We start from the raw sequence: 16968 nt of genomic DNA, 5'->3' as shown, positions 1-16968 counted from the left end.
GTTGATGAGCCCTGCCAATTCATGGCCGAGAATCCTTTTTCACCTCTGAACTTCTGGATATTGATCAGCCTGACAGGCTTAAGGCAGATTTCCTTTTCCATATGCTGGTGCACAGAACAGGCCCCGACAACCCACCGTCTCCTTTCAAAGCAGTTTTCGACAACTGCATTTCAAAATGCAGAGCTGCTTTTGCACACACGATACAACAGCGCACTCATTACATGTTGTTTTGAGCTAGATGACATTTCTAGTCATGTTCTATCTGATCATGAGTACAAAAAATAATGAAACAAAAAGTTCGGTTTATTCTATTCCTGTAGCAACTTCTTGCTTACAAAGGAAATGTTCCCTATAATCCTGCATCAAATACCATCTTGGCTAATAAAAGGATAACCAGATTATCATATTTCACACCATATTAGTGGATGCTGATGTGATGTGATAGGATGGGAAATGGCTTATTCAATACTTCTACTTCCTATTGAAAACAGAATACTCCTTCTGCCTATTCTGGCTCACTGAAACTTGTCTCTGAATGTTAAGGAACTGTAAAAAATCTTATAGTTGTGAATAAAAACACATATATTCTTACACTGCATGGGTATGTGTGCATGACCTTAACTTTAAGTCAAGCAAGCAAACTTTAGATTGATAGTTATTGTTAAATTTTAAAAATTGTATCTAGTGGAGTTCCAAAGAAAGCAAAATTGTCACTGAGCTGACATTCAGATGATGAAGTTGTCACGTCTCCTAGTACAGCATAATCCTAGTACCACAAAGCAAAATGTGATATTTTTTAATAGAAAATGATGCTGAAATCAGTCTATGAGTTTATCAGAACTAGGGTCTACTGAAGGACAGGCACCAAGAGAATCATTACCATTTTGTTTTGGTTACTTTTCCATTTTAAATCCTAAAAGGGTGTAGAATGGGCTTTTGTATTTTTCTCATCGGGAAAATTTAATTAAAATATGTTCAGAGTTCTTAGTGCAACTCTTAACAGAAACAGAAGGGCAAGAAAGGTCCAGGAAGTGAAGTATGGAAAAAAGTTAAAATAAATGGAAGTAAGCTTGAAGATTCGTCTTTTTAGACTGTGTGTTCAGCACCATAAATTCCATTCCAAACAGTCAGGACACTTAAAAAAATATATATATCCCTTCTGTTTCATTATATGATAAGAATTCTGTAAACAAATAATAAAAATTCTGCAAAGGAAAATGATGTTTTGCACTGCATGGTATCACCCAAAACATTCACATACCCAGAAAAAAAAAAAATCTTTGGATTACTGGAATCTTCTCCACAACTCAATCCTCCATGCTACAACTCTCACTTATGGATATTTGCTTTTTATATAATTATAAGGACAGGAGATTGGCCTGATACATGGGTTACGCAGAGGTTGTCTGTGGGTAACTATACCCATATACTCCATGCTGTGTGTGCTCTGAGCCACACTGCACAAGTACACAATCCTGACTTGTGCCATGATCCTCTTTGGACCAGAAGATTGAGGCCTTCAAATAAAAGTTTATCATATAATTTTCAGTAAGTGATGTGATACAATATACTTACCTGTATATTTTTTTAATTTAGCAGTTACAAAACCATCTGCAACAAGATGAAACCCTGGCAATGTTAGAACTCATATGCATGTTACTTCAGTCATGCAACACGGTGAGAGTTGACCAAACAGAAACCTGCACTGTTCCTGATAGAGGTCTTAAACTTTATGTTACCCTTACTTAATGGATACTGTGGGTTGGAAGGGTAATTATAAACCTTTTTCCATAAATCAAGCATAGTTGAAAGATGGTTTTGTAATTATTCACATAGTTTGGAACAGTTTTCTCAGAGAAACTGTTTACATTGTTAACCTTAACACTGTGTTCCTCTCCGTAACTTTGCATCCAATTTAACATCTGATGCTGAAGCTCTGCTATTTTGGGATTTGTTTCATGCTTTTTCTGGCTGCTGTACTGTACAATCTTCAATTGCCTCCAGATGTTATTCAAACAGGATTCTAAAATGTTTTTATAGATATCCTTTGCCTTGGACAAATATCCTGTTAATAATGCAAAAAAAAAAGAGAAGTGATTGCAGTGGCAAAAGGTTATAGCCAAGGTTTCTGTTTAATCTACATATAAATCTAAAATCTTAAAAAAAAAATCTCTGCAAATCTTTAAAAAAAATCTTTAAAAAAAATCTTTAAAATCCTGCACAAAAAGATAAAAATGTAATGGCTCACCAACACAGAAGGATACTACTGCTACTAATCAGGTACATAAGTGGCCTTTGTAACGCTAACTATAAAGCATATATATCTGCTTACAAGTATCTGCATATAGCAGGTACTACAGTGCCTCCTGTCGTACCTGCTATATGGCTCCAGCCAGAATCACAGAACACTGCATTCTATAGCTGGAGATACCAGCAGCAGCACTGTTGTGTTTAACTAGTCCATATGGTTTACACTAAATAACAACTTTATATTACCACTGTCCAAAGCTTTACTTGTCCTGTGTTTTCACTCTTCATATCTTCCCAGCTATTTCTCAAGTCTGAATGATGCCTATTGTATGTAAACAGTGAACAATGCTGGGTTTATTTGAAAATGCATGAAGAAAAAATACATCTAAGATAACTGTGATGAATCACACAGCACAGCACAACATCACCGCAGTAGTGAGGGCCTATGTAGTATCCGGCTCAATTTTCTCAGCTTTTTTCAGATCATTTTTACTTGTGCAGTTTCCTGCGTGAAGTGTGGCTGGGATCTGGAAGGATGGGTGCTGTGCAAATCTGAAGTATCATCCAGGAGTGCTTTTGTTACAATACCGGTGGAGGAAGAACTGCTCATCTGTCTCCCTCCCATCCTCCTACATTGTTTATAGTAACTGTAGAAAAGAATTCTACTTAGGATTCTACTTACATATTCATTCTGTATTTTTCTGCCTACTCTTTTATTGCTAGAAATATTCAAGTGAATACTGAATTTAAAGTTCTGTTTATGGTAGATGTTTTTAATTTAACATCAATTTTAAGGAAACGCTCTCCATCAAGGGATAATTCAGTGACTGATGTTAGATGCTCTGAACCACCTAATTCCCTACAAAGTCAGAGGAAGCCTGACTTTCTTAGGGCATTCATAAAAGCTGACTTTAGCTCCTTATGAATCTATTCCAATAGATCTACTTGCAAATTCACGTTACACAATGATGGGAACTTGACAAACACGGCATTATCATTTCAGGCACAAAATTGGGCTATAATGAATATTCATATCCCAAATCTGAATAGTATTAAGACCAGAAAAACTCAAAAAAAAGCTTCTGTGTGAGTCTAGTGCTAACAATTGGACTGTAACTTCAAATTTCTGGCCTTGTGATATCTTAGAAAATATTTCAGATTTTGCTTAAAATGCCCTCAGTTTTAAGTATCTCATCTCCAAGGAGCCTAAGAATATCTTTAGGTGGAAAGTGTTCCGCACTCATAGAAGGTGGAATGTAAACAACAAAGGACCTGCCCTTTTTTGCATGTTTCTCAGATTCCACACAGAGATTCTAAATAAAATGTGTCATTCTGAGATGCATGACAACACGTTATATATGTGGAAGTTCATATGAACATTTCTTAGGCAAATCCGTGTAATAAACAGTGGTGTATTAGTCACAAACTGAGCATACACACAACCGAAGTACAATCTACAGTGAATTAATTTCTAATGATGGAATAGAAGTAAGGAAGAAAAGAGGGTTGAGTATCATCTTGAAGCCATGCTGGCAAAGAATCACAGCCTACAAACACAAAATATGGGATACATACAAAGCATTGGGTTTCTGGGTATTATTATTCACTGCTAGAAACAAACCTAGTGCTGTGTCCAAGCCACACGTTAATAGAAGATCTCGAACTGTGACCAGCAGGTGCACCAGAGCAGCATGTCTGAACAGCATGATCTCCTCCTCATCGACTTTACCTTTACAAATAGAAGACACAGGTGTGGTCTGTGCAGAGTTCCAGAAATCACAGTATACATACATGTACATACAATTTAAAAGACCCTTGTATCTCAGAATTTTCATTAAACACACTTAAACAGACATAATCTTGAGAGGTTGGATCTTGAGGTCTTGGCGAATAGCTTATGATATAACATAACTTTTCCTTTGCCATAGAATCATAGAATCACAGGATGGTTTGGGTTGGAAGGGCCCTTAAAGACCATTTAGTTCCAACCCCCCTGCCATGGGCAGGGACACCTTCCACCAGACCAGGTTGCTCAAAGCCTCATCCAGCCTGGCCTCATGTCATCTGACCCAGAGCAAGCGGCAGACAGGGAAGTGTTTTTGAAAGGTGTATAGGGATAGATGGTTCTTGCTGGAGGAGGGAATAACAGTTTCCCAAGGTGTGCCATTAAATCAACAGTGGCTTACTGATTTTAGTAAGCCAATCTTTAAGTATACATGGAAAGTGTTAAATTTCCCATCTTTTGGTGCATCATAAAAGCCCACCTATTCATATTATTATTTCCTCATCCAACTAAATCACTAATCATTACATTTTTCAACGGCACTCTAACTCCATTTAACCTGTTTTCCAAATGTTTCAGAACACTTTTCAAGGAATGACAACTACCCTTTAATCAACAAGTAATCTTAAACCTCAAATTGAGCTTTTCAAACAACCATTTCAACAATTCTAAGACTATATAAGGCACATTCTTCCTGGCAAATGATTTGGACCCAACTCAGTGAGGAATACAGGTCATTTGGAAACAAAACAAGACAGTAAGAAACCACATTTTATAACCAAAGACTGGATTATTTGGTGGTATTTGGTGCAGAAAAAAGAGACAGCAGGGGAACAATAATCTTCTAATAGGTGAATAATATGATAAGTGATTGTTTTCTATCTTCACTGTGCAAGAGAAAATGCACCAGCATACTCTGGAGTAAACTGGAATGTGACTGCATACTGTGAAACTTCTTAAAACCAGGAAGGCAATAAAAGAGCGAATTAAGTTACCAGGGAGGCTTTGGAATCTCCTACACAGTTAGAGAAATATACATCAGAATGGAGTGGCTATCTCAGAGTCTCTCTCATTTCTATGTTTCTATGACCTTCCAGCACGAAAATTCCTACCTCCTGCTTCTTTAGTTGGGGACAAAATATAAGACACCCCTTGCACTGCCTCTTCAGTGCAGACAACAGTAGTGCAATCAACCTGACTTTTTTTGCTGTTTTAAACCAAGAGCAAAAGGTTTTTACTGCTTTCCTTGAGCTGTAGTCCAAAGACCCACTGATCTCATAGGCCAATTTTGTGTTCAACACCAGTTATTTCTGCAAAATGAGGGATGGATAATCAATATCCATTCCTCAGACAACACTTGCCATTAAAAGGAAGGTCGAACAGATGACTATTTGCCTCATCAGTATTTCAGCCACTAAACATTTTCATTGATTTCACTGCTGTAATTTTAGCAATTGCTAGTACATTGTACAGCTAATCTACAAGCAAAGAGGGCCCTGATTTTTGAATATGCATGCCATTTGGCCCAGCTCCTACCTTAGGCTACACTTCTACAGCACATAAACTGCATTTGAAAGGATGTAAGTTTTCTTAAATTAATTTTGAATTAAAATGCAGAATTGTACATATTTTCTTCCTTGATCTTGAGAAGCAGTAATAGTTGTCTGTATATTTTCCTCAGCAATGTTTTCCTTTCTGTGATTCACTGATAGAGAAATAGATACTGAGTTTCTCCCTCATGTTTGTGAAGATGGTGTTTGCTTTTTAGTAAGGTCCCTCAAATTAAGAGAACCCTGCAACTGACAATTTTAATATGGTAATTCTATAGATCACAGGCTATTATCCTGAAGAGTCACTGAATATTTTTTTGTTTGTCTTCTCTCTCATTTGTAATTACATTATCATTAGTTTTACTTTGAGAAAAATACATTAAGCACAGAAAGCAATAAAGTTTACTGCATAACTTGTGACATAATTTAAAACTTGGGAAGTAGTAGAATGCCTGCTATGTAATCCTTACATGTAGTTTTCAACTATGAGCAGTACAACTCAAAAAGTAATCGAAAATACACAACAGCTTTCTAAATCTTTCTCAAACACACTCTGTATCTTGCTGTGAGATTTTCCTTCCCCTCTCTTTATCTATAGCCAAAAATCTTTGAAAAGGGTCACTGATTTTGCTGGCTTCTGTTTTTGTTTTTCAGGTTCTATAGGGTTTTCACATTCCAAATAGGAGAGAAATGAAGTCAGAAAGGAACCAAATTTTCTTTCTCCTAATTTCTAACGTAAACTTAGCATTTTTCATCATGCAGGTGTGACAAACAATAGCTACTTAAAGGAGAGAAACAACAAAAACACATAGATGGCTTTTGATTTTGAAATCTAACATTAAAAAAATAATTCAAATATTGATATAGAAGCAACATTTCTGAAGCATAGCTAAAATATTTTAAAATTAATTTCAATTATAACACTTTCTGTATTACAATATTCAGATGAACAAACGTAATTCAGAAGAACTAGGAGACATTCTGAAGATAAAAGAGGAAATCAATTACTGTAACTCTATAAGACAAACTGCTGAACGTTTTATAATTAATTTATCTAACATCTTGAAACCTGTGTTACTAATTAAACCTGTATTAGTACTGAAGATTAAAAAAAAAAATTTTTTTTTTTGGAAAGACATACCTTCTTTAAAACGATCGCATGTCACTTTCTCTTGCTGTTTTAAGAAAAACCTCGTGTGATCAAATTTAATGCTGTCAAAGCTCCATTTTACAGAAGGAAGTACACCCAGACGTGTCAACTCTTTTAGAACAGGCATAGCTGCTTCATCCAAGAGGCAGTATGCCTGGCACTGGCTTTCTGGATAGTGTAATAAACAAAACATAATAATAAAGTTTAGTTTTGTATACTACTATTGGACAAGAATATTCAAAAGACCTAGCAAAACACAAAGAACCCTGTCCTCTTCATGAAAACGGTAACATTAATAGAACATCAGTTGAACAGTTGCTCACCAAGGAGCCTCTAGGGTGGTAGAACTAAGCTTCTCCTCCCAGCAGGCAGCCATGTTATTCCATGCATTTCATAAAGTGAGCAAACTCCATGATGAAAAGTTAGAATTTTCTACTCCTGTGACTCCCACTAAGATTGTACTATTAGTCCCTGGTTCTACAGCCCCTTCTCCTTTTTAGTTAAACTTACACTGAGTTCCTTTTTATCTGTTACTGTAACTTTCACTTAAACAGCCCTTCTCCTTCCATGCTACTTAACTTCTAACGTCTTTGCCTAGCAAGGCCAAACAAGCACATCTATTCAACTCTGTTCTTTCATACTAACAGTTCTTAATAGCTTTTGGGTGGCTTTTTTACAGTTATTTTCAAATTACAACTGAATTCCTTGCTATGAGCAACTCTGACAGAGCTGTCAGTTGCTGAAAGGGATGTCCTTTTCCTCAGATAAGATAAAACTCTTCCATACCCATTTTTAAAAAATCCAGATGAGTTAATCACGTCAACAAGATCAGAACTATGCAATTCTTTATTTTTAAAGATTTACTATTACTTTTCAAAAATATTTTTGACTAATCTATACAAGTTATTTGACTAGCTGATCACTTAGCTTCACACAGTCAATGTACTATTTAATAAAAAGTTAAAAACTGAATACTTTTAAGCATTCTAAAAAGGTGCATTATCATGTCCATTTTTTCAGCCTTTACAGAAATAGGTCAGATACTACATTATTTTGGAATTTACTATTACTTTTCAAAAATATTTTTGACTAATCTATACAAGTTATTTGACTAGCTGATCACTTAGCTTCACACAGTCAATGTACTATTTAATAAAAAGTTAAAAACTGAATACTTTTAAGCATTCTAAAAAGGTGCATTATCATGTCCATTTTTTCAGCCTTTACAGAAATAGGTCAGATACTACATTATTTTGGACGTCCATTTTATAATTTCATTCAGGCATTTTATTAAAGCACCATTTTAATTTAAAGTGTCTTTCTAATCAAGCATCTTCAAAGTTCCACTGTTAAGTAAAATACTTGTGTTTTGGCTGTAGCTTATTTTTGAGAAAGATTCCTTTCCTCCATGTACAAGGCATGGTGAAACACACTATATTGCAAGGACTGTAACAGAACATTCAGTCCCAACAAATACCACCTTTGCAAAATGATAATTATTGTTTTGAATGCAGAAAAGCTTTAATTTTTTTTTCCAGTTGCATTAAACGAGTCTTGTCAAAACCAATTAAAAAAACCCCCAACTAATTAAAAAATAAACTTATAGCTGTCACGTGGTTCCAATCTCAGATAGGAACAGATGAAAATACTGCTCTGCTCCTTCACTGGTTCTGTGAAAGAGACTCCCACTAAGCACATGGTTGGAATGAACACATTTCCACGTAAAACCAAACTAATCCGTGCTAGGCCTACCACTTTCTAGCACTGGGCGTCCTTAATTTGAGACTGTAAAATATCTTGGATAAATATCTTCTAAGTTCTTCTCCACCACTTCTACTGCATGACAAAATTGCTGTCAGTGTGTGTTCTTAATACAATGCCTTCAAAAGTAAAACGGCAAGAGTTCACAGGGTAATGTTCAGTCATGTATGGGATAAACCCACAGTGGATTACTACAGTGTCAAAGACATTTCCTACCAAAATGACTGCCTGACCCATCTATCTCCAACTCTCTCATTTACTCTGTCAGAGAACAAAATGAGGAATCATAATCTGAGGGTACCGATTGGCAGGAAGAAATTTCACGTCTGCTGATTTAGATCAGACATAACTCAAAGTCTGTACTTTTTAGTTTGCATGCAATTGGCTTTAGTCTTCAGACAGAATTCCATAGCCTGCACTCACACATGTGCCAAAAGAAATATCCACCTATTCAGAATGTTTTCAGTCACAAGAAGTAGAGATGAAGCCTAATAATTCATGTATTTGTCTGAGCAGTCGTATTTAATATATGATTATATTGCAAAGCTATATAAGATAAAGCATACCCAAAAATAGTATACCTGATGCTTGAATATCAACTGTGACACCATCCTCATTCTCTTGTTCTTTCTTCTCAGTTCTTACAGTGTCACATGCAGAACTCTCCTCTTTGTGAGCATGTGTATATGATTCTTCAGGCTGCAGCACTAAATCATTAAAAAAGTGAATATTTAGATACAAATATCACAAAACCACCTCAATAAATAAGAAAATTTTTCTATAAATGACTCTACATGCAAAAATATTTTCAAATTAAGTAGTTTCTATGACACATGCATTTTCTTTTAATGAACCTTTTTATTGTTTTCATGGGCTCATACAGCGTGGAAAAACCATTGAGACACAGAGATAGATGAGGCCCTGTCACCCTTCACAGCCCAAGAAGTCAGGAATTATCACGTTCCTCTTCCTTAGGGCAGAGATACAGAACTGGGGAAATTAAGGAGCAGGCACTATAACTCTATAACATAGCTCCATAGGAAAGCTCATATGCCTTTATGTGGAGAAAAAACATCTGTGAGAGGAAGGATGCTGCTGACTATAAGGAGCTCAAACTATGAAAATACCTTAGTGAGCGTGAGTAGAAAAGATTAGATACTGTAAGTGACCAAGAAAGAACATGGAAGCTGCAAATGGGTGGCAGAAGAAGAATAAGGAGAAGGAGAAGAAGAAGAAAAGGAAGAAACAGAGAGAAAAAAGAGGGATAAAAAAGATGAGCATGAGGGGAAGGGAGGAGAAGGGAAGGGAGGGAATGTAAGGCAAGGCAAGGAAAGGAAAGGCCAAGCGGCAAAGCAAGGCAAGGCAAGGCAAGGCAAGGCAAGGGAATTTGCTCATCTACATCTCCTGTGTTACAGCTATCTTTTGCAGCTCGCTAGTATTTCTATCTTCTTTTCTTCTTCCTTTTACTGATGCATGAGCTACACCTTCTGCCCACAGATCTTCCTTTGGCAGCTCTACCTCTACTTCTGAGGGGGATCCTGGCTGATTAGGTGTCTCCAAAATATTGCTGATGTTTTCTAGTTAAGTTTGTCAGTTTCCTCATAAAATAAACTGATCATGCAGAGACAGAAAGAAGAAAAAAACCATTTTCTTTTTTTTCCTAGTTAAGTTAAAAAAACTTTCCTGATTTTGAAAAGTTATACAGGGTTCAGAATTGGATCAATGAACGGTTTCTACCACTTCCCTTCTGTGTATTTTCTGAACTAAATATTATACACAATTGCATCTTCAAAAAATAATCCAAACAACAAAGACAATAGACAAAGAGCCCTTGTAGCAGTGCAACATTCCTTATTTTCAGTTATATTTAGAATGACCATTAGTACAAACTTTTCATTATTGCAAAACTATACAGTAATTAACGTATTCTCTATGTCCATGTAGTAAGACCTATGCATTTGAATGGGTTCCCATATATCAGACATAACTGATCTGTGACACTGGGGTCTACCTGCAAACATATTCCAAACTGCATTTAACTTCCTTAAACCTCCACAAGCCTATCTGTAACTGTAACACCTTGTCTTTCAATCCAGTTGGATTTCTTGTCAGGAAATGCAATTCTACACAGACTTCACTAGGTGGTAGCATAAAACTTCAGTTCAAGGTACCTTGATCTACTGTTGAAACTGGGATTGTTGCTTTCTGAGGCCATGAAGTGTTTTATGCATGTCTACCAGTGAGAGTAACAGATGAATTTTACCAAGGAATAATTTTCTCCGAAAGATTACATAAGCTTGCAGTTAAATAAATACCCCAAACCTGTTCTATAAGAATTATTGCTGAAAGCTTTTATGTAACTTTTTTTTCTTTTACTTTTTGTGCTGGGACATACAACTGAAACACAGATAAAAGCTCTTGTCAAAATTCTGCCATACAAGCTCAAAAAATGAAAAAGATAATTTTTAATACAAGTTTATCTTGAAAAATGAATCTGGAAATACATCACTGTCTCCTGATATTTTATGTCACAAATATTTCTTTTTTAAGGCAAAAAAGGACTTTCTTTTACTTCTTTGCCTTGTTTGCTGCTTTGAATTTCTGCAATGCTCAACACAGCCTGAGATTCTCTCACGATCACTGTCAGCAACAGGAACATGAGTACTAACAACTATCTCTTTTCCTTAAAACCTGTTCTGCCTCTTGGATGGGATTTGCACTAAAGTAACTGGCTGAAATAGTTCTTTCCAGAGAAGAACTTGAGTCTTGTTTATTGTCAAGGTTATGCTGGTTCTACAAAGCTAAGAGTATTGATAATTACTGTTTGATAACTACAATTAATTTGGTAACTACAATTGAAAACTATGATGTCTCCAAAGAGGCTAGGAGATCTGATTCAGAATTTCAGGACAGAAGAGATCTTCTGGAGTAAGTACCATTTAGAGTTACTTTGTCAGAATAGGAATAAACTCACGTTTATTCTATTAAAAAACACTTCTACCATAAAATAAATTAAATAAATCCTCAAGACTAAAACCAACACACCTCACAACCAAAACAAACAAAATCCCCTAACATATCTAAAGGAAAAAACAAAAGGTAAGACTCTTAGCTGAAAATGCAGCTACATTAAAGATCATAAAAATACTACCATTGACTTAAAAGGACTTTTCCCCCCATAAACCTACTAGAATGAACGAGCACCTATTGCAACTGGCATAAGAAAACAGAATTAAACCTGGGAAAATGGCAGAATAAACTTGTTAACGTACTTTTTTCAGGACTATCTACATCAGTTTTTTCCTCTCTCTGGGTGAGTGTACGTTTAGATCTCAGCATGATGAAGTTGCTCAGATCAGAATCATCGTCCCATTTTGTGGCAAGTCCAAATGATGCAGGGTTTTGACTCCTGGATGAGTTGTCTTGTTTAGAAGACACGTCTTTACAGCTGACTGATTCAGAAGATTTGGGGGGTTTCTTTTCTTGGTTTAAGAAATGAATTGCCTCTTCTACCTTATTCTTTTTTATGCTTCCTGCGGTATGCTTTTCCACAGATGTGTTTGTACTGTGAATTTTGGCAGATGATGCAGCACGCGTATGCAGGGCAAAGTACTGCCTTTGAGTCTGCGGTGACAAGCAAAGATCAATTACTTTGTCCGACTGATGTCTCTTAGCAGAAAGCAGTTCCTGGTTTGTCACAGAATTCCTCTCTTCAAGACAACCTAAAAAATAGAATTTAATTTTTCTGCTGCAACATAGATTTTTCTTTTCTTTCTCCTGGTTAGTGTTAACTATTTTGGATAATCATAGAGAAAGCATTTTTAAATTTCTTCTTTCTACCTTCCCAGATCATTATAATCTGTTGTTAGAAAATTTGTACTGATTTGTCCTAAGTAAAAATGTACAGTGTTGAGAAACAGAAGGTCATACTACTGCTAGAGGTTTTCACCATCTGCATGGTGTTTACTGGTGTTAGATTTCCAGGAAGTGGGATGCAACACATTTCATTAGGAATAAAGATTAAAAGATTATCAGCTTTTTTTTTTTAGCAGGAAAAAGAAGTAAAACATGCAATTAGCTCCCTCTAAAGATATGCTTCAGTAGAACTGCAATTTTTTGCATTGCTGCTGCACATGCACATTAAACACAGTAGCTAAATACAATACTCAAAAAGCAGTAAGCTGGAAACGGTCTTCATGAGTGGTGCCTATTTGTTTCACAATATATCATGTTACTGTCAACCCTTGGAGTTCTGTAACCACAGTTGGGGCCTTGCGGTCCGTCCATAGTTACATAATAAAATCTAAATAACATCTTGCATTTTCATATAAAGTTTGACTGTAAGTATGTGTAATGGTTCATGAAAAGTTCTGAAGTCTATGACCGGTCTACATTTGAAACCATAGCCAGCATAGCCTCTGAGTAACATCACAAAACAAAAAAAATTCGCTGTAACACACTCTCTGCACTGACCTTCCCCAGAGAAGACTATATGAACATGTGCTTTGTTACAATATTCCAAAGCAAAATTACCATTTGTTAAGAAATTCTCCTGTGTGAAACTATTTTATTAAAAAAAAGTATGGCTGGTGGAGGCTACTTTTCATCTGCACATTAATAGAAAAGATAACTTTGAGTAGTTAAACACATTTGTTCTTACAATTTGTTCTAAGTTTGTGATAGTACACCTTAAGTGTAGTAGCACTGTTACTTCATACTGCTATAAAACATCTTGTTCTTGGGAATAAGAAATCTTCCATTTCCTTCCTTCTTAGAGGCATGTAACTGTCACTGTGTGATTCTCTGTTAAAGCACTTATCTTTGCCTTTTCATCACTTTTTTAAAAAAAGAAGTTACTTACTTTCTAACTCATATGACTGAAGTTTTGTGAATACATCTACTTCTGTAGGAAGCAGACTCTCTGCGTTACTGGAATCCATTTTTAATTGCTCCAGAGTTTCTAAGCAGGCTGGATTTAAACCCAAACGAAGCCACCAGCCCTCCTCTAGTGAGGTAAGCACTGGTGCTTCTACCTTGACTGGAAGCATTTCCTGCAGTTCTATAAGCGAATGACGCTCATATGCAAGTTTAACAGTCTGATGTTCTACAAAAGCAGAAATCAACATTTGATATTAATCATCTAGAAACATGGAAACAGAATGTGATTTTGGAAATGAAAGTTTCTGTTGTTTTTTCTTCTATTTGTAACTCAGTACCCATTGATAGACTTAAAATCAAAGTTAATGTTAGGAGAGGAACTATGCTTTTTACTTAGTGAGTGTACAAGTAAGGGGGCGTTTAAATTTTTTTTCGGATCTAATAATGTGTAGCTGCATTACTAAAGTTACAAGTGATCTTGCTCATTATCTGTGGGTTTACTTGTTGTGCTTATGAAGACTCAACATAATCCTTACCTGAAAAATAAACCCACTTAAGTAGTAATGAGCTTACCATACATTATTTTCAACTATAAATGAGTATACGAATGAATTGGACAACATAACAAGTCAATATATGTAACTTAATCCTGAGATCTGCAAAACGAAGGCAAGTGAAATGAAATGAAAGAACAGTGGTAATGGGTATTCTGGTGCTGTCAGAAATAACCTGCAGCTTATAGATTTTGCTTCTTAACATGAACTCTGCTCTTGTCATATTATCTTATAATATTATTCTCCATTAACAGGACCTTTCTATTGATTGATACATATTTTAAAGCATTATTTAAAGAAAAATAGCACACAGAAAAGAGTTCAACAGATCACCAAAGTTCAGTTACCACAGCCATTGAATATAATTGGTAGTGTTGAGGTGAATGTTTTCATAATGAAATAAAACTCTCAATTCATTCAATTTACCTCCATAGAATGATACATGACATACCAACTTCTATGTTGCCATACTCTAGCTTTTTAAATATACTAAAAGAATCAGATAATCCACACTTCATAGGGTTATGTTAATTGGTTAAACTTCAATGGCTCAAAGAGCTCTGCAACATAACATCTTTTTTTGCTATTTTTCTCCATGTACACAGAACCCTTCAAAATCAATTAGAAATCAATCATCAATTAGAAATCCTTACCGACAATCAAAAAAGAGTTCATATTATCCCGATACTTCTCTGATTGCCATACCAAAGATTCTAAGTATTCCCTAGAGGGCTCTGTAATCAAAATACTACGAAGAACATAAAAACAGACTTGAAGGTATGAAGTTTTACAGCATTATCTATTGAATTTTGATTTATATAAAAAATCACAACTTTTCAAGACCTACTGTCTCTCTAAATTTTCAGTTCATTCATTCACTCATTCATTAAATTTTTTTCTTGTCCATGTAGAGGGTCACTTCATGCAATGCCACGGTGAACAGGACAGACTGAGGGGAGCCATCAAGGCTGCTTCATGAAGTAAAGCATCACCAAATGAGAATTCTATCTAGACTGTGATTCCCTCCCCAAAATGATATTTAAATTCTTCATGCAAGAAGGATGGCAAGGCAAAAAATGCTAGTCTCAAAAACAGGTTGAGAAGGAAAGGAAGAAGCAATCCTGATCCTGTGTCAGCATGAAAAGGCTTAAATCGCACTGTTGGGGATATCTCCAACATACAGACAATACTTTCTTCTTCTGTCTTTTCTGGAGATTTTGTAGGTGATGTTTCCTCAACTTACGTGTTTATCATATGTATAAATATATGCATACACACCAATACATACTTGCTATATACATATATATTTACTGTTGCCTACTCCAGAAAGGCGATTGGATTTTCAGTCTGTTAAGTCTGCCAGGAGAAAGAGGACCACAGTGGTGACTGTCATTCCCTTTTTCATGCTCCCTTGAAAAGCCACAGATGTGGATCATGCACTCTCTTCACTCTTTCATGCAGAAGACAAAATATATGCAACTGTCTCCAAGAACATAACTACCGATTCCCAAATAGACTACAGTTATTTTTGCACTAATTTTGGGGATTTATGACTTAGAGGATTTATGACAGGATTTGTTATAACGAAGTTTTTATTACCTGTTACAGGAAAGAGAAATAGGTTCTCCTTGAAGTTCTGTGCACAGAAAATCAGTCCATGATATTTGTTGTCTGCATGGTGGAGTTAAAGGTACTTCCATTTCATCTTTCAGATATGGAACATATTTACCTAGAAATTGCATAAAGACACACCCAAAACAAAAATTAAAAATCTAAATCACTAAGCCACTTATAAATGAAACACACATACTTAGGAATTTTAGAGTTGTGAAGTTTTGGATTAAAACACAAAATATTTTCATGGGACAGTTGACTATTTAAGCAATAAAACACAAGTACTTCACATTTGAGGACAAAAATAAGTAGATGACATTTTTTTACTCATTCTGTAATGTAGTTCTGGCTACATATTCTTCCCATTCAAAATGATTTTTATGATTAAATCACCAAGTGCTATGGCTGAGGTTTTGATAGCAAGCGTTCATCCCTGTTGGCCTCCTTAGATAGTTCCCACTTAAATATAGTTGATTAGATGGGAGAGAGACTTCAGAAAGTACTGTGGTGGCCGTAACACTCAGATGAATGGACTCAGGAACTTCAGAAACAGCCAGGATTTTAAAGACAAAATTACTTTTCAAGAAGAATTCGTAATTTCTAGAGATGATCACCAAAACTAATTATAACACCATTTTTTAAAAGCAGTATACAAACAAACCTGGCATGTTAAAAGTCCCCTGCAAGTCACTTTTCACCTTTTTTTTTTTACAATCATATTAAATGTGGACTTTCAATTGAGTATTGCTTGTTATTCAAATCTAATAAGGAATTTGTAACTTCAAAATTTTTAAAATTATGGTGTCATTCCATAAAAATTGGTGGTTTACAGAATTGGCGTGGTATTCATCTCTCTGACATTCTCCTAATACTTCGTATTAAGCTTGACCAGAGAGGAGAGATCACAATAAACACAGTTCCTCCATGTTCTGTGAAAACTAACAGCCAGAAAAATTGGAAGTACATAAGTGCCTCCATAAGGAAAAACACTTGCAACAAATTCCCTATTCATCCCAACAGGCAGTAAGCAGCTGCAATCATCATGCACACATTGTTTGGCCAACTGGCACACAGCAGGCTGTGAAACAGCCACCTCCCCGGCTGCTTACAGCTGCTCCTTGTCTGACCTAACAAGCAGATTATACAGCAGGAAGGATAAAGGACAGCATCAGAAAGCCACGGAACATACAGAACAAGGGCAAGGAATAAAAGTGGTTACAAGAGAAAGAAACAGACTTCCAATCAGTGTAAGTTCTTTCTCATTTATTTAGAACCAAAAAAGCTCAGTGAACTTCTCCTGTGAACTTCAGCTCACAAACTGCTTTTTGTGGTGAGAAACCAATTTAGCACTTAAGGACAGGAAAAATTCATGACATATCCAAAGAGAACAATTATTTCCCTTTGAGCAATACTGTTCGTGTTCATTCT

General features: G+C 35.8%; 1 protein-coding gene across 1 annotated transcript; it reads right to left on the bottom strand.

The window, feature by feature from the left end:
• Positions 1 to 1049: 1049 nt before the first annotated feature.
• LOC104513795 (uncharacterized protein C9orf84-like) lies at positions 1050 to 16208 on the bottom strand. Its single transcript, XM_010157258.1, is given in 10 exon segments — positions 1050 to 1135; positions 1880 to 2065; positions 3872 to 3979; positions 6725 to 6901; positions 9076 to 9201; positions 11767 to 12216; positions 13356 to 13598; positions 14580 to 14674; positions 15526 to 15655; positions 16202 to 16208. Coding segments are annotated over 10 exon segments (1608 nt in total).
• Positions 16209 to 16968: the final 760 nt, after the last annotated feature.

Source organism: Eurypyga helias, unplaced genomic scaffold (assembly GCF_000690775.1).
Source record: "Eurypyga helias isolate BGI_N326 unplaced genomic scaffold, ASM69077v1 scaffold37498, whole genome shotgun sequence".
NCBI classification, from domain to species: Eukaryota; Metazoa; Chordata; class Aves; order Eurypygiformes; family Eurypygidae; genus Eurypyga; species Eurypyga helias.
Note: the sequence above shows the minus strand (reverse complement) of the source record. Positions and strands in the feature narration are given on the sequence as shown.